This window comes from Tetrao urogallus (assembly GCF_951394365.1).
Source record: "Tetrao urogallus genome assembly, chromosome: 9".
Lineage (NCBI taxonomy): Eukaryota > Metazoa > Chordata > Aves > Galliformes > Phasianidae > Tetrao > Tetrao urogallus.
The window spans coordinates 2,120,156-2,135,568 of NC_136822.1; the positions used below are offsets into that span (position 1 = coordinate 2,120,156).

Below are 15,413 nucleotides of genomic sequence, written 5' to 3' on the forward strand. Positions count from 1 at the left end.
TTCAGCACCGAAAAGGGTGCTTGGCATTGGTGAACAGAGAGAGGTTGTGATACACAGCCAATGGGCAAAGCAGAGAGACAAACTTGAGTGGGAAGGACCTGACATTTTACATGAGAAGTTAGGGTGATGTTTAACCTCCTATCCTTCATCTAAGGAAGCCTTAAGAAACACTGACGTTTCAGGTTCGTGTGAGATTTGGAAGCTGAGGAGCTTAATAAATATTCTTTTGATGAAGAAATATTCCAATCTCCACAATGTTTTTGCCCTCAGATCATCTGCTGATCATGTCTCTTTGTGCATTACAAGTGCAGTGGAATGTGCTGTAATGGAGTATCTATAAGTGGGGTGAATTTTTGTGTGTAGATGTGTCTACCATCAAGGTTAGCTTTATGTGAAGGATGTGCTTAAACAGAGGAGGAGGTTCTTAGAGCTGTCTGGATATCGGTGGTACCAGTGCATTGTATTTACTTCATGCTTTGAAGCATTTTCTGAATAGTAACTGTACAGTTAATATAGTATAGAATCATAGAATGGCCTGGGTTGAAAAGGACCACAGTGATCATCCAGTTTCAACCCCCCGCTATGTGCAAGGTTGCCAACCACCAGACCAGGCTGCCCAGAGCCATAGTAATGGTTTTTCATTTGAACCGCACACCTAACGTTCAGATTCACTGCTGAACTCGATTAGTAGGAGTCGAACCCTTATATAACCAAGTTAGCATACTAAAATTTAGATAAATAAATTGTTAGATTAAAAGTTGCTATTCTTCTTGACCTCCTGTTGAGCTCATTGTCATGCAACTTCCTTCTGACAGTAAGTTTTGGACTCGAAATCGGCCTGGAGATAAAATGCGAGATCGTTACAACTTGAATCTGCTGCCTGGGATGTCAGAGGATGGTGTGGAATATGGTAAGGCAGTTTCCTAGAACGTGGGGATGAGAGGTTTGGGGGTTAGGAGCAAGCTTTGGGCTTTCAACGGGCGTTAGAATGTGCTGCTGGGTGAGACACTGAAACAGCATACAGCACTGGTGACCACCTAGATAAAGATATTTTTTTGCATGAATGATCTTATTCTCCAAGCAATTCCAACAGTGCGTCTTCTTTTTTTCCACAGCTCCAGGAGGTAAGAGCTGCTCAGTCCAGCAGAAATGGAAAGGAGGTTGGGCTCTCCCTCGGGCGATGTCTCTGCTTTACTTTTCTTCCTGGCAACTTCATGCAACTTCAAGACTTCCCACTGTCCTGAACTACAGCAGGAAATCTTTTCAAATTATTCAATTTGACTCAAATTTTAAAACTTAACTCTCCTTCCTAAGGATTTTTCTTTGTTAAGTTCAAGCTGCTCAGGGTTGTCGGGTTGTCCAGCTCTGCGGCATACCTCAGCAACCTTTTTTTTCCTCAAGGGTTACGTCTGTTTGCTTATAAAGCTGTTTGATGACTTGCCCTTTTCCATTTGGGAATGTCAGTGAAGATGTATCATCTGAGTTTAAGTTTTAAAATATGTGTGTTTACTATAACAAAAATGGGAACGGATATGAGATTTTTTGAAATGTGACTTTCCTTCAAAAGGATGTAATTCCTGGCCTTTTGGGGGGTGTTTTTATGAATCTGAATGGGCAGTTCTTTTAATGTCTTTTGACTTATATGTAAGTTTAAAAAGTGACCCAGCATTTGTGAAATACATAACAGTGCTGATGGTAAAAGCACGGTAAGAATCCAGAAGAACAAAATGATAATGCAAAGCAAATAAGTATAAATATTTACTATTTTCCTCTAGATGATTTGGAACCTAACAGCCTAGCAGTTATCCCTGGGATGGGAATACCTGAGCAGTTGAAAATAGCCATGGAGCAAGAGCAGATGGGTGAGTAGTTGCTATAGGGAGGCATTTTTCTGAGCCATCCAGATACTGCACAACTTATTGTTCATTCCTGTCGTATAATTGGGTAGCACCACTGTTTTCTGAGGTTCTTGAGTGCATATTTCCCATGGAAAGAAGAGAGAGTTGGGAAACATCAAGGTTTATTTTGTTAAATAAACTGTAAGGAGAGTTACAGAATTACTTTGTAAACCTGTACTGCACTAACTGTTTGCCTTCCCTGCTGTTAAAGGGAAAGATGAGTCCAATGACATTGAAATGACAATCCCAGGACTAGACTGGGGAATGGAGGAAGTAATGCAAAAGGACCAAAAGAAAGTGCCACAGAAAAAAGTGCCCTATGCAAAACCAATACCAGCACAGTTTCAGCAGGTAAGCAGCTGATAAACAGCTTTGCAGTTTTGAACACCAAAAACAAACTTGTTCTGTTGGATTTCCAATATCATGTCCAACATCAGTGCAAAATAACTTACCACAGTAATTAAATTACCATTTATGCATTAGATACTTGGTTAAATCCCTTATATCCCATACACATACCTTGAAACTAGGATGCTACAACACCTGGATGTTCTGTTCAACCTAGTTTTTAGCTTCTGATTATCCAAGTTAGAATTATAGAATATCCTGAGTTGGAAGGGACCAACTCCTGGCTCCACAGAAGACCAGCCAAAAATCAGAGCATGCATCTGAGAGCAATCTCCAGATGCTTTTTGTACTCCAGCAAGCCAAGGGACATCAACCGCTTCTCATAACATCTTCTCCTCCAGACCATTCACCATCTTTGTAGTTCTCCTTTGGACACTTTCTAATAGTTCCATGCCCCTTTTGTACTGTGGTGCCCAAACCTGCACAGTATTCAAGGTGAGACCACGCAGAGCAGAGTGGGACAATCCCCTCCCTCGTTATTCATCATTCCAGCATATCTTGTCCCAGTCAGTGATTTATTACACATGTGGTGTTTCTTAGAATTAATTTTATATCTACTATTCTTTATAGGCATGGATGCAGAATAAAGTTCCTTTGCCTCCCCCACCTGAGCCATTGATCGACAGAAAGGAAGACATTAAGCTAGAGGAGAAAAAGAAGACACAGGCAGAGATTGAGCAGGAAATGGCAGCACTTCAGTACACAAACCCACAACTCCTGGAGGTATGTGTGTAAAGCCAGGGCACCAAAATGTGTAGCTTGCTTTTGCAGTACACTTTTCACCTTTTCTAAAAGATATAGTTTAACAAGAGTAAGACTCAATGCATGAAGACAGCTGCACCAAGGTCTCCACATTTCAGTTTTCACTTGTATGTATGTGTAGTTGTGTTTCTGTTGATGAAGAGAAAAGTACTAACTCTTTTCAAACTCCTAAGAATGAGATAGTAGCTTTTGATCTTCAGTTTTTTCATATTTTTCTGTGTTTAGTTGATTTGCTGGGTTTCTCTTATTCATTCATTCATTTATTTATTTATTACAGCAACTGAAGATTGAGAGACTTGCACAAAAACAAGCTGAGCAAGTGCAGCCACCTCCAGGAGGCTCTCTTCACGGACCCCAGCCTTTTCCAGGGCAAGGCCCAATGTCACAGATGCCTCAAGGGTTTCAGCAGCCCCTTCCGCCACAGCAGATGCCAATGAATATGCCTCAGATGGGACCTCCTGGTCCACAAGGACAGTTCAGACCTCCGGGACCCCAAGGACAGATGGGACCTCAGGGTCCTCCATTACACCAAGGAGGTGGAGGTCCGCAAGGCTTCATGGGACCACAAGGACCTCCGGGCCCCCACGGACCTCAAGGAATGCCACGGCCTCAGGATTTACATGGACATCAAGGAATGCAAAGGCATCCCGGCCCTCACGGGCCAATGGGGCCTCCAGGCCCGCAGGGTAACGCTGGTCCACAAGGGCACTTAGGACCGCAGGGCCTGCCTGGCTCTCAGACTCATTTGGGGCCACAAGGTCCGCCTGGCCCGCAGGGTAACTTGGGACCTCAGGGTCAAGGAATGCAAGGGCCACCTGGTCCCCGAGGGATGCAAGGACCTCTTCCTCACGGCATGCAAGGAGCTCCAGGATCTCAAGGGATGCAAGGTCCTATCTCCCAAGGGCCTTTGATGGGACTTAATCCAAGAGGGATGCAGGGTCCGCCAGGGCCCCGAGATAACCAGGGACCTACTCCACAAGGGATGATGATGGGTCATCCGCAAGAGATGAGAGGTCCTCATATGCAAAGTGGTTTGCTAGGACATGGGCCCCAGGAGATGAGGGGGCTGCAGGGACCCCCGCCTCAAGGCGCAATGTTAGGACCGCCGCAAGAAATGCGCGGGCCGCAAGGCCAGCAGGGACCTCCGCAAGGCTCTTTGGTAGGGCCGCAAGGAAACATGCAAGGACCTCAAGGACAACCAAACCCTTCGAGGGGGCCGCATCCTTCCCAGGGCCCTCTGCCTTTCCAGCAGCAGAAAACGCCTCTGTTGGGCGATGGGCCTCGTCCCCCGTTTAATCAGGTACGTGTTGATCTGTGTAACGAGAAGAGTGTGAAAAATGTAGGAACGATAATGTTGTGCTGTGCAAATGTCAAGCAAGAGATGCGAGTGTGGAGGTGAGGCTCAAAACGGAAGCTTCAAGGGAAACTAAATGACGACGAACAAAGTTACATAGCTTGGAAAATCAGAGGTACCTGTAGGGATGGGATTACTGGGAGTACAGACACAGAAATCAGGATCTTCTAAGAATGTATGAAACCGAAGAGAAACTCCAGGTTTGTTTGCAGTTTTTTTTTAGCTAGAGGATACGGAACTGTCTTAAATGTGAAGTTTCCTGGAGAGTAGATAAGCTCAAAGAAAAGTTGAATTGAAGCCAGCAGAACATAAAAAATATGTGTGAATTAAAGCAAGTTATTGTTGACTCTTAGTTGTCCCAAACTGAGGAGTGAGCTTACCACAGATACTGATGTATCTGGATACTGGAATATCAGCTTAGTCCTGGTTGAGCTTTCCAGAACAGCTGTCCTGCTTCCTGCATAGGAACAGGAATTGCTTAGCCACCTTCATACCTTGTGAGCCACCAGGTTAGAGCCTGTGTTCCCAGACTTGTTGCTGAGCAGCACCAGAGAGAGCACAGGGAGCACGCAGGCTGAGTAGGACCAGCCTGGCTCTGGAGCTGGAGCACCAAGTGCCAGCTGGCTTCACCAGCTCAGCAAAATACTTAGGCTCAGCTCACCTGGAATACTGGAGATTGTTGCTTGTGAAGGCACTAATTACTTTTGCAGGGATTAAGGCTGGTTCAGCACCAAGCTGTCAGGTGCAGCTTGCTCTTCAGCACCTTTAGCAGCACGTTTGCTCCAGCTGCTGAGCTGCCACAGATAATGAAAAGCCCACTACATTTATTACTCCTTACAAGTTCCTGTTGTTGCAGTGTTAATTTTGTACTTAAAACGTCATGTTTGTCTTCAGCCTTAAGGTAAATTTTGAAGGGGATGTACTGGAAAAAATCTACAGTTTTGAGAAATGTGTGATTATTTTTAAACAAAATTGGCTGTTGTACTGAGTGGTTTCTAGATTAGACAGTTATGGATGTACTTAATGGGGAGGCCAGTATCAATCACAGTAATGCGTGATGACTTTGAACTAAATCTCACTGGCTGCACTTCAGATTGAGACAGAACAGCCTACAAATTGTGTATTGGTGTGGTGTTTTTGGTGTTTTTTTTCTTACAAGTCAGCAATAACTTCCTGCAGAAGTCTGTAAATGTGACCTTATTGCTGAGATTTCAGAATCGTCAAAATGAAGAGGACAGGAACTGGCTCCACAGCTGTTGCTCATCTCATTTCTACCAACGTCGTGTTTTTGTGGTTATCCTAAGCAGACCAACTGCTCTGCCTAAACAGCTGCCACCAAGCTGGCATGCACTTGTTGGAGCCTGCTGTTGGCAGGATGCAGGAGGTTGTTTGCAGCAGGCAGATGTTATGTTCCATAAATGCTGCTACCTTTGAGTCTTTTACAAATATTAAAAAGACATGTAACAAAGCTGGGTACTTTTGGCTATTTTTCCTTCCTTGTCTAGCTTTAGAAGGCTGATGTATTGAGAAAATGGGCAGATTGTGCAGTTCGTAGTGTTCCTTTCCATAGTGTTCCTTTCCATTTTTGGTCCTGTTGGCTTCTCTGTAAGATAAGCAGAAGGGTAACTCCTGTCTTGGCTTTTTTAACAACAGGCTTTGACTGGTTTAGTCCTGAATTTAGCGTTTATCTTCTGTACGTTTGTAGAAATGGCTTGCCTGCCTTTTTTGAAGCAGAAGGGGAGTGTTCATTTCCTTCATTAAGGGCTTCTGAAATCAATACTGAACCTGTGTGCCTATTTTAGAGGATCATGTCTGTAGGAGATAGCACTGTTACCTTCACCCACTGCTCACTGAAGAGCTACGTGCAGGAGATGCCCATCTCTTCCCAAGTGGGAGAGCTGCTCCCTTCTGCAGATGGGGAACAAAGCACAAACCTGTTTGAGAAAGAAAGGGACCAAAATACAATGTGATCAGCAAAACTGTATTCTGAAGATAGGAATATTGATGTTAAAGTGCAGACGGGTAGATAAAGTATTCCCAAGTTAGCAGTGGTATCTTGGGGCTGAAGTGGTGATTGAGAGTTGTTGATTTACAACACCTAATCTTTTGGGTAGGCTGGATTTCATCTCATTTCTTGGCATGAGTGCTTTAGACCAAGTCTCTTTCCATGTAGAGGCAAACTCTTGGAGCTTGCAGTGGCTCAGACGGAATGGATTGGTATGACGAATTCTTCCCCTCCAGCTGCAGTGCAAACAGATGGCAGTTGTAAGGTGGCTGTGCCCTTTGCTTGTGGGCCAGCAAAGCCAGCCCTGCTGCTCTGCCTGGTGCCACAGCGCAGCTCTGCCCGCCTCCAGCTGTGGGATGCACAGGGCTGCCTGCAGTTCTCAGCACAGTGCCTCCTCCTGTGCTCTGCAGTTCACTCTGTCTGCTAGGAGCCCATTTGGGCCCATGGTGTATTTTGAAATGAAAGGCATATAAAAATGCACTATGACGGTTCTGTCTTCCTAACTTGTCGAAGTATTTGTTTGGAAATAGAGGGCTTTGGCAAACAGTGATTGACCTCATGAGGTGGGCACTAAGAGCTGCTGCTCTGGTTGAACAGCAGTGACACAAACTTAAGAAGTTCAACAGTTTATTGTAAGTAATCTTGCATTAAATACACGAGAAGTGGTGGAGCTCCAGCAAGGCTTTGTTCAGGGATGGTGACAGCTTTGTCCTTCCTGGACAGGGAGCTATTCTTCTGACTCAGCTCACCATTCAACCATTCAAAGAGGTTCGTGTGCTTTTTTCTCTTGTAACAAGCATTGGAACCAGGCCTTCTATTCTGCTTTTATTTTCCCAAAAATTTTACAAAAACATTCAGTGCAAAGGTGCTGTTTGTAGTACCTGTTTATGTGTATTTTTGTGATTATTACCTCAGGTGCAGTTCAATACAAAAGTATAATTTAAAACCAGTATTTCAAGATGCAACAGGAAAAACTGCACAAATGAACTCTCAGGGTTGCTCCTCAACCCTCTCTCTAAAATAATTAATAACAAAAGATGGTCTTTCACAGAAAGTAGGTACAGAGTACGAAAAAAACCCACGTGGTCAGAGGAGGCATGGGGTAACCTGGTACCTGCTGCGATCCCTCCTGGGTCTGTATCTGCAGCATACACATCAGCACCTGGTGCTTTTCCAACAGATGCATGCAGTTCTCTCGCCTTCTCTAACAGGCATGGAAAACAGGAGCTTTATTATCTTTTGGTTGTTATGGATAAAAGATTAGTCATAAGTTTTCTAGATAATTGTGTATGATCCTCAGGAAACAAAAGCGTCACTGATGTGAATGTGAAAAAAATCAGGCTGAAACCAATTGAAAATCAGCTGCTGCTGTCATAAGGTCTGTGAAGATGCACTGTTCCAATAAAGGAATTTGGTTTGCTGCCTTACAAAAGGCTCAGAAGCAAGAATACTCACGCATGCTAATTCACATGGCTTTTCTTACCGTACACTAACAGGACGGACAGAACCCAGGTCCTCCACCACTGATACCAGGACTGGGGCAGCAGGGAGGACAAGGTCGTCTCGGCCCCCACAACCAAGGACCTGGCCTTAATAAAGGTAATTAAATGCACTGTCCGTTCTTCTGTGAGTAGTTCTCCAAAAAGATGCTGTTCCAGTGCAGACCCTCTAGATAGAAAAGGCTACAGCACAACGAAGGGTCCGGATTGAGAGGGAAGCTACAGTAGGCTTGGGCTGGAATACAGAAGAAAAGCTTTTCCCCCAGAATTCCTTAATGTGAAATGTATGGTGTATGCTTTGTAGAACTGTAGAAACTAAAACGTCCTAGAGCATTTTTTAGGAAAAATTACAGAAATCTGCTATGGTTTTTTCCCTCAAGGTGACTCCCGTGGTCCACCAAACCACCACATGGGCCCTCTCTCAGATAGAAGGCACGACCAGAACAGTGGTGGCCCTGATCATGGGCCTGAGAGAGGGTTGTTTCGAGGTGGCCAGGAGTGGGGTGATGGTAGAGACAGCAGGGGCATGCCAGATAGACGAGGACCTCACCCAGATTTCCATGATGACTTTGATCGACCAGATGACTTCCGGGACGACTTCCATCCAGATAAGAGATTTGGCCATCGATTGCGGGAATTTGAGGGGAGAGGAGGCCCACCATTGCAAGATGAGAAATGGAGACGAGGTGGACCTGGGCCTCCCTTTCCTCCCGATCACAGGGAATTTGAAGGCGGGGGTTCAAATCGTGGCCCTCCTGGTGCTTGGGAAGGACGGAGACCTTCAGATGATAGATATCCACGGGATCCTGAGGATGCACGGTTCCGAGGAAGACGAGACGAGAGGTAAGAATAAATCGATTCGTTCTTCTTGGGTAAAGGGTGAACGGAGGGAATTCTTTCTTCCTGGTTTCCTTGTCATTAAGGAGTCTATCTGTTTCAGATTTATAAACTGGAAACCAATAAGGAAATGAAAACTCTAATATACCTGAGTATAGAGTCCATAAAATCATTCAGTAATAGAAGAAAACTTGAAAAATGGTCATTGTACACAGCAGCTTCCGTGTCTGTAAACAGTAAGTAAAGAGAAGGGAGGAAATTTGTAGAGAAGATCCAGTGACACAGGATGAAGATTTGAGATCGTTTTGACGAAAATTGAGAGGAAACTCGAAGGTTAAAGTGGCAAACTTTTGAACACTAGAAGTGGAATTTGAGACTCTGTCTCCAGTCACAAACTGCAGGATGACTGTGGAGACTGTAGAACGAGCTGTGAGATACTTGTGAGGAGCAGGAACAGTGATCCTACTATCAAATATAAGGGGCAGAGCTCTGCAGCCTGTTGGACTGTCGAGAGTATTTTCTCATGTTTTTGCTTGTAGGAATTTTATTTCTTTTTCTGGCTTATTTCTTAATGCCGAGCAAAGAACTCAAAAATAATCTAGTTTATAGCAATGTCCTCTTCATTGCTCACAATTTCCAGATCAATCACAAAGGGATGACTTTGCTTCTAGTTATTAATGTAAACATGGAGGAATTGCTCAAAGTTGACAAGACGACCTGTCACTGAAATTGCTCCAGATTTATGCTAGCTTAACAGAGTTAAATTTGGCCTCCAAGGTCTAAACCTCTCACTGACCACCAACTCCATATGTATAAAAATGTGTACTTGTACGAATATATTGTGGTCTCCACATAATGTGAATTTTGTGTGTTTTAGTTGCCTTTTAATCATTTTCTTACATTCCTTTTACTTTGCATCTGTACAGCTCTTCTTTTAGCTATTTTCTACCTAGCTCTGTAAAGATGTACCTTCCTTTTGTGTGAAGAGTATGAAAGGAAATGAACAAAAAGAAGGTAACAAAGCCGTTTAAAAGAGAGAATCCGAGTGGAATAGTCTGCCTTCCATAACTCTGACAGACGTAGCAGACAATGATTTTAGAAGCTCAGTAGAGATTTTTCAGATCTTATATTGGGAATGTTTAGGGATTGGGGAATATTTTATTCTTATCCTGATTTTACAGAGGTTTTAGGAGGGGAGTCCAGGCATCTCAGGACCTGGGAATCTGACTTCTGAGCTAACGAGGGTCTGTCACAGTGCAAGTGTTTGTACAGAGCGGTTAGCTGGAGAAGAATCATCACAGGGCTCTGAAAGGCTCGCTGTGCTTGCACTTAGTGATTTCCTCTGAGTGAAGGTGAATTGGTTGCCATGCTGATGCTGAAGTGAGCCTAAGAATCCCGACTGCTCGTTTAGCTGACTTGGTTTGGAATTTAGATTGTAACTGGTTTGGTCAAAAACGCGAGAGGGAAGTGTGTGTATGTGTGTTTCTCTCTAATTTCCCATCCTTTTCATCTCTGTCCTGTTCTCACTCTACCTGTGCATATCAACATGATGCTTCTACTGCAGAGACCTGCCTCTTCCTGCTGCTAATCTGCACAGTGTGTAGTTCTGTACGTTAAGGTCCTAGGCCTCAAGGAAGAAGATGAGAGCAGTCAAACAGGAACTGAGCCCTATGCGAGGCAGGGTTTTACGTGTGACTGATGAGAAAAAGTGAAAAAGGATATACATAACCCAATATTAGGAGCCATGGCTGTATCAGGCATAGGTGTGATAGATTTCAAAGCTAAACTTTGTCCGTAAGGTTGCCTGGAAACACAGAGAAGGGTCCTCCACCTGGTAGCCATAGGATCTTGTGTTGCGAATCTTGGTAATTTACAAACTAAGCAGAATCTCACCAAGTCAGTATTAAAATGGGAGACCCTCTAAGGAATATATCTAGAGGACTGTGCTGTCTCAAGGCTAAACAACATTGCGATGTGGTTATTTGAACCATTTGTACCTGAAACTGCTGAGTTTGTTTTCACAAATCACCCAGGTTAATGTGAAATGGTTCATTGTCCATATGCAGCACTCCCTCCATCCACTGTTGTACCTGTACAGGCACAGCAGCCTCCTCTCTGTATTGTGTTTGTTTTCTGGGAGGTGGAGACAGACCTTTTGTTTTTAATTTAAAAAAAGAAAAAAAAAAATGTAAAAGTTAAAAAGAAAAAAATAATATTGTATTGTGTTATGACTACTGTTAAAATATTTAAATTTGTAATTAAAAGGTTAATGTTGTTAAAATTCTAAATAAAAGTATCTAAAGTTTTGCTTGTAATAGGGTGCACTGTGTCGTTAATGAGCCGGGGAAGGGGACGTGCACAAAGCCAAGGCTTGGAGCACGGCGGCGGCCGCAGTTTGCCCAGTGCGGAAGTGGGAGAAGAGGGGAGGTGGGGGGCATCAGTGTGCATGGGCAGACAGAGCTGCACTGTCACTGCTGGCGCTGAGGGGGGGCAGGATCCCAAAGCAGTGTGCCTGCACCACCTAACGTCCCCTGGTGCTCGCACACAAATTGCCCGGGTCGGGCTGTAAGCAGAGGCAGTTGTAGCAGTGGGTGCTCACGGAGCCGCAGTGATGCACGGGGCATTTATGGGCTTTGCCAAGCACTCCAAGTTGGTGCTGTAAGAAACAGAACTGCTAGCGTTTGTGCAGCCATCTACAGGCTTACCTGCAATGGCACTGACAGCTGAGACAGAAGCGTTCTTCCCTCTGAAGATCTGTGTTAAGACCCCAGTGTGATACTGGAGGAGCTGTACTCAGTTCAGATGAGATGCAAAAGCCAATCGCATCCAGTTACTGAAGATGCCATGGTGCTGACTAGGAGTAGAGATTACTGACATGAGGGGCACTGCTACGTTTTGCAGAACAGAGCTCTTCGTTTACTGCAGATGGATAAGCTGCTGGTGAGGTTGTAGAAAGCCACTGTGCACACTGCTCAGCAGTCATCATCCCTGCTGAGCCAAGTGCAGCCTAGAATCGTTTCTCAACATTGTAAACTTAAAAAGAAAAAAGAATAAAAAATCCTCTGTGGAGGGACTGAGTAAGAGAATGTTCTAGCGAGAGACTCCAGAATCCATAGGAATGTGATGCTGAAATGTTTCACTACAGCCTTGACTCTCACTGCTTTTATTTTTCCTGCTTCGTTTGTAATCCCTTAAAGCAAGAGCACTGCAGCTAAGAGAAATTCACTTGTCCTTCTCCTTGCCTTGCCTTATATCTATCTCACTGTTTTTATTTTTTTTTCCTTGTTAAATGAATGCAAATATACTTGACAGTATTTTCTGTATGGAAAAAAAAAAACAAAACCAACACAACAGAAAGAAGTGAGGAAAAACTATGCAAAATGGCTAAACAAAGCGCTCAGAGACAGACATTGAGCACTTTTCCACCCACAGATCCTGTTCTGATAGCTGTATGTACTGTAGCGTTATGTGAAACGGTTCAGAAAACAGCTTAATAACCAACTGTCTCAAGTTTATCAATGTAAACCTTGTCTAAAGGTGTACCGTGTTCTTTCTTGTAGCTTCAGAAGAGGAGGACCCTCGAGACACGAGGGCCGGGGACCCAGGGGGAGAGATGGCTTTCCTGGTCCGGAAGATTTTGGGCCAGATGACACTTTTGACTCCCCAGATGAAAACTTGAGAGGAAGGGACCATGGTGCTCGGGGCCGAGGTCGTGGTGCAATTAGAGGTGAGGGGAACATTCTTCCACAGTGAAATACAAGGAGAAGGTAGCAAGGGTGTTTTTTGGGCAAACGGCAACAGTTTCACAAATGCAATTGTCTCTTCTCACTCCTCTCCCTGCATCTCGTGCTGCTCAGGAGGCCGGAAGGGTCTGCTTCCTACCCCCGATGAAATTCCACGCTTTGAAGGTGGGCGGAAGCCAGAATCCTGGGATGGAAACAGAGAACCAGGTAAAGCAATAGCTGAGGTCTGCTTCAGATAATCAATGTCTGCAGTGTAACTGCTTTAAAATGAGTAACGTCGCTACTTTTCCCTGTGCTTCGTGTGCTCAGTCTTTCATCACCAGAGATGCACTGTGTAGATTTCTGGACTTATAAATATAGAAGTAAATGAACTGCCTGGAATGTAGCTAGCTGTAAATGCTGCAGTTCCACAGAATAATAAATGAATAAATCATTTATTATCCTGATTTAAGGTGAGATTTTATATGCAGTCCAGAGCAGCACGTTGGTGTCCCCTGCTGATGAATGCAGCATAACATACAGCTTTTCGAGGTATCTATTGATGCCAATGGTCATCTTTGTGTATAATTATAGGTCCTATAGGTTATATAGGAACCATCTAGGTTCAAAACTGAATTTTAGAACACAAGCACAAATGACACATGAATAATGAAAGATGAACGTGTGGCCATCTCTAAAATATGTGAAAATCCTTATGCTGAAAAGAAAGCTTGAGATCTGCCACTTCTTTCTTCTTCAGCATCTTCTAAACCTGCTTTACCTTCAGCTTTCTTGCAGCTCGTTCATCTAATGTTAGCTTATTTGCATGTCCTAGTGGTGGGGAAGCTTTACATAACTTAAAATTGTATTCCAAATTGCATGGAAAGTAATTTTGTATGTGACTGCTTTCTGAAAACGAGGCGTAACGATCAGATGGACGTTATCTAATGATCCTACTTTTTCTCCTCACCATCAGGTCCTCGTCCAGACCACCCTCCTCACGACGGACATTCTCCAGCTAACCGAGAACGTTCTTCTTCGCTCCAGGGCATGGACATGGCCTCACTGCCACCACGTAAACGTCCCTGGCACGATGGACCAGGGACCTCTGACCCCAGGGAAATGGATGCTCCAGGTGGACCTCCGGAGGAGAGGGGAAAAGGTAGATAAGTCCCTCGTATTGAAAACCTCGTGCAACACTGGTGTGTTTTTCAACAGAAGTCTTATCCAGCTTTAAGAATCGCTGGAACCTGTGACATCCACAGACAGAGCTCTAAAGCTTAATTGGAAAAAATAAAAAGCTTTTGTCTTCTAAAGCCCATCATTCACTACTTCCATTCAGTGATGGCTTGTATTTTAGTTGGTTATTTCTGAATGCCACCTCTGGCTGCATAAACTTCCATCCTCAGCTGGCTCTTCTCTATGCCAGAGCTCTCACCCATTCGTGTGCTGTCTCTGGAATGCATTCTGTATCCTTTACTGCCCTTCTTACCACGTCTATACTCGCTTCAGTTTTAACTTATCGTATTGTGAATGGGGTGACTAAGAATTGCACACGCCATGGCAGATGTGGTTTAACCATTCCTTTATCCGGTTCTCTTGGTTTTGTTGTGTTCTGCAATAAAAGTATACAAAGAACTGCAGATAGCTGTAAGGGATGAGATCGTGTATGGCTGGCACTTTTGAGGGACCTGACTTAAGTAAGTCCTCGCTGACTGTATGAGACATAATCTCCTTTAACCCCCAAGGGATTGCCTGATTATTGTCAATCTTCTGGGCTGCCATGGAGATTTGGAACCTGTGTAATAAAAAACAGAGGGAGGAGGCATAAAATCATAGGTCTCAAGAACATTCAGTTGGAGAATGTGAGAGAACTAGCTGAAAGGCATGGTATGTCTGAGAAGAAGCACGGCTTAGATTTCAACATCAGTAACGTTGTGCTTCATTTTTAGGACGTGGAAATTCAGGAGCTTCCCAGAGAGCACCAAAATCGGCACGGTCTAATTCTTTAGATGGAGACCATCACGATGGATTCCACAGGGATGAAGCTTTCGGCGGAGGCCCTGCAGGAGGCAGCAACCCTTCCAGAGGAGGAAGGAGCGGAAGCAATTGGGGAAGAGGAAATAACATGAATTCTGGTCAGTCACGAAGAGGAGCATCCAGGGGTGGCGGAAGAGGCCGATAGAAGAGGCTTTGACTGGGTCACACCCAGTCCCTGATGGACAATATTTAAATGGACTGCTACTCTGTACTCAAAGAGAAAGTAACCCTGCAAGAACGCAAGTCTGGATTCTTAACTGGGATAACTGAATGTGCATTAGTTCCTAACAAGGGTCTTCTCCTAGATCAGTCAACTGCTACTAGCTGCGGTACTGTAGCTAGCTTTCAGTTTTGTCTTCTCTGCCCCCATTTTCCCCACCTTCCTTTACCTACTTTGTTTTGTGAAGAGCTGGAATTTTTTTTAGTGTTGAGACAAGGAGCACCTCCACAGATTTCAGTTCAATTCCAAACAGAAACTTGTTTCTATATGTACAGTTTGTCAGAAGAGTTATGTTGTTTTTTGTATGAATACAGAATGTAATTTGCGCAAAAACTAACCAAAAAAAAGCGTGTGTAGTTCTTTACTCACCTATTCCTATAAAGTGCTGTTTCTTAACAAACTTGTGTATCAAATGGAGCAACAAACTACCTCCTGAAGTCTCATCTGTGGGCAGTACTAACAGCTTATGCCTCATTTTTGGTTTATCATCTATAGAGAACTCTTTTGCCTGCAGTCTCAGCTGTCTATAAATAACCAGAGGTGCTGACATTAAAACTCCAGAGCACAGGAAGTCACTGCTGCTTGCTGGTCTGCCATCCTGAAAGAGAAAAACAGGGAACACCATTTAGAAAAAGCTGTCATACACATAGTGCATCTATAACCTGGAC

General features: G+C 44.1%; 1 protein-coding gene across 1 annotated transcript in view; it reads left to right on the top strand.

The window, feature by feature from the left end:
• WDR33 (WD repeat domain 33) overlaps positions 1 to 14,670 on the top strand; it is a gene marked incomplete at both ends in the record, with an annotated part of 46,521 nt that extends 31,851 nt beyond the window's left edge. The window contains 11 exons of the mRNA XM_079539977.1: positions 816 to 910; positions 1,776 to 1,862; positions 2,110 to 2,249; positions 2,877 to 3,029; positions 3,346 to 4,368; positions 7,924 to 8,026; positions 8,307 to 8,769; positions 12,324 to 12,490; positions 12,621 to 12,713; positions 13,462 to 13,647; positions 14,438 to 14,670. Coding sequence (XP_079396103.1) covers positions 816 to 910; positions 1,776 to 1,862; positions 2,110 to 2,249; positions 2,877 to 3,029; positions 3,346 to 4,368; positions 7,924 to 8,026; positions 8,307 to 8,769; positions 12,324 to 12,490; positions 12,621 to 12,713; positions 13,462 to 13,647; positions 14,438 to 14,670 — 2,743 coding nt within the window. The remainder of the gene's footprint in view (positions 1 to 815; positions 911 to 1,775; positions 1,863 to 2,109; positions 2,250 to 2,876; positions 3,030 to 3,345; positions 4,369 to 7,923; positions 8,027 to 8,306; positions 8,770 to 12,323; positions 12,491 to 12,620; positions 12,714 to 13,461; positions 13,648 to 14,437) is intronic.
• Between the last annotated feature and the right edge of the window lie 743 nt (positions 14,671 to 15,413).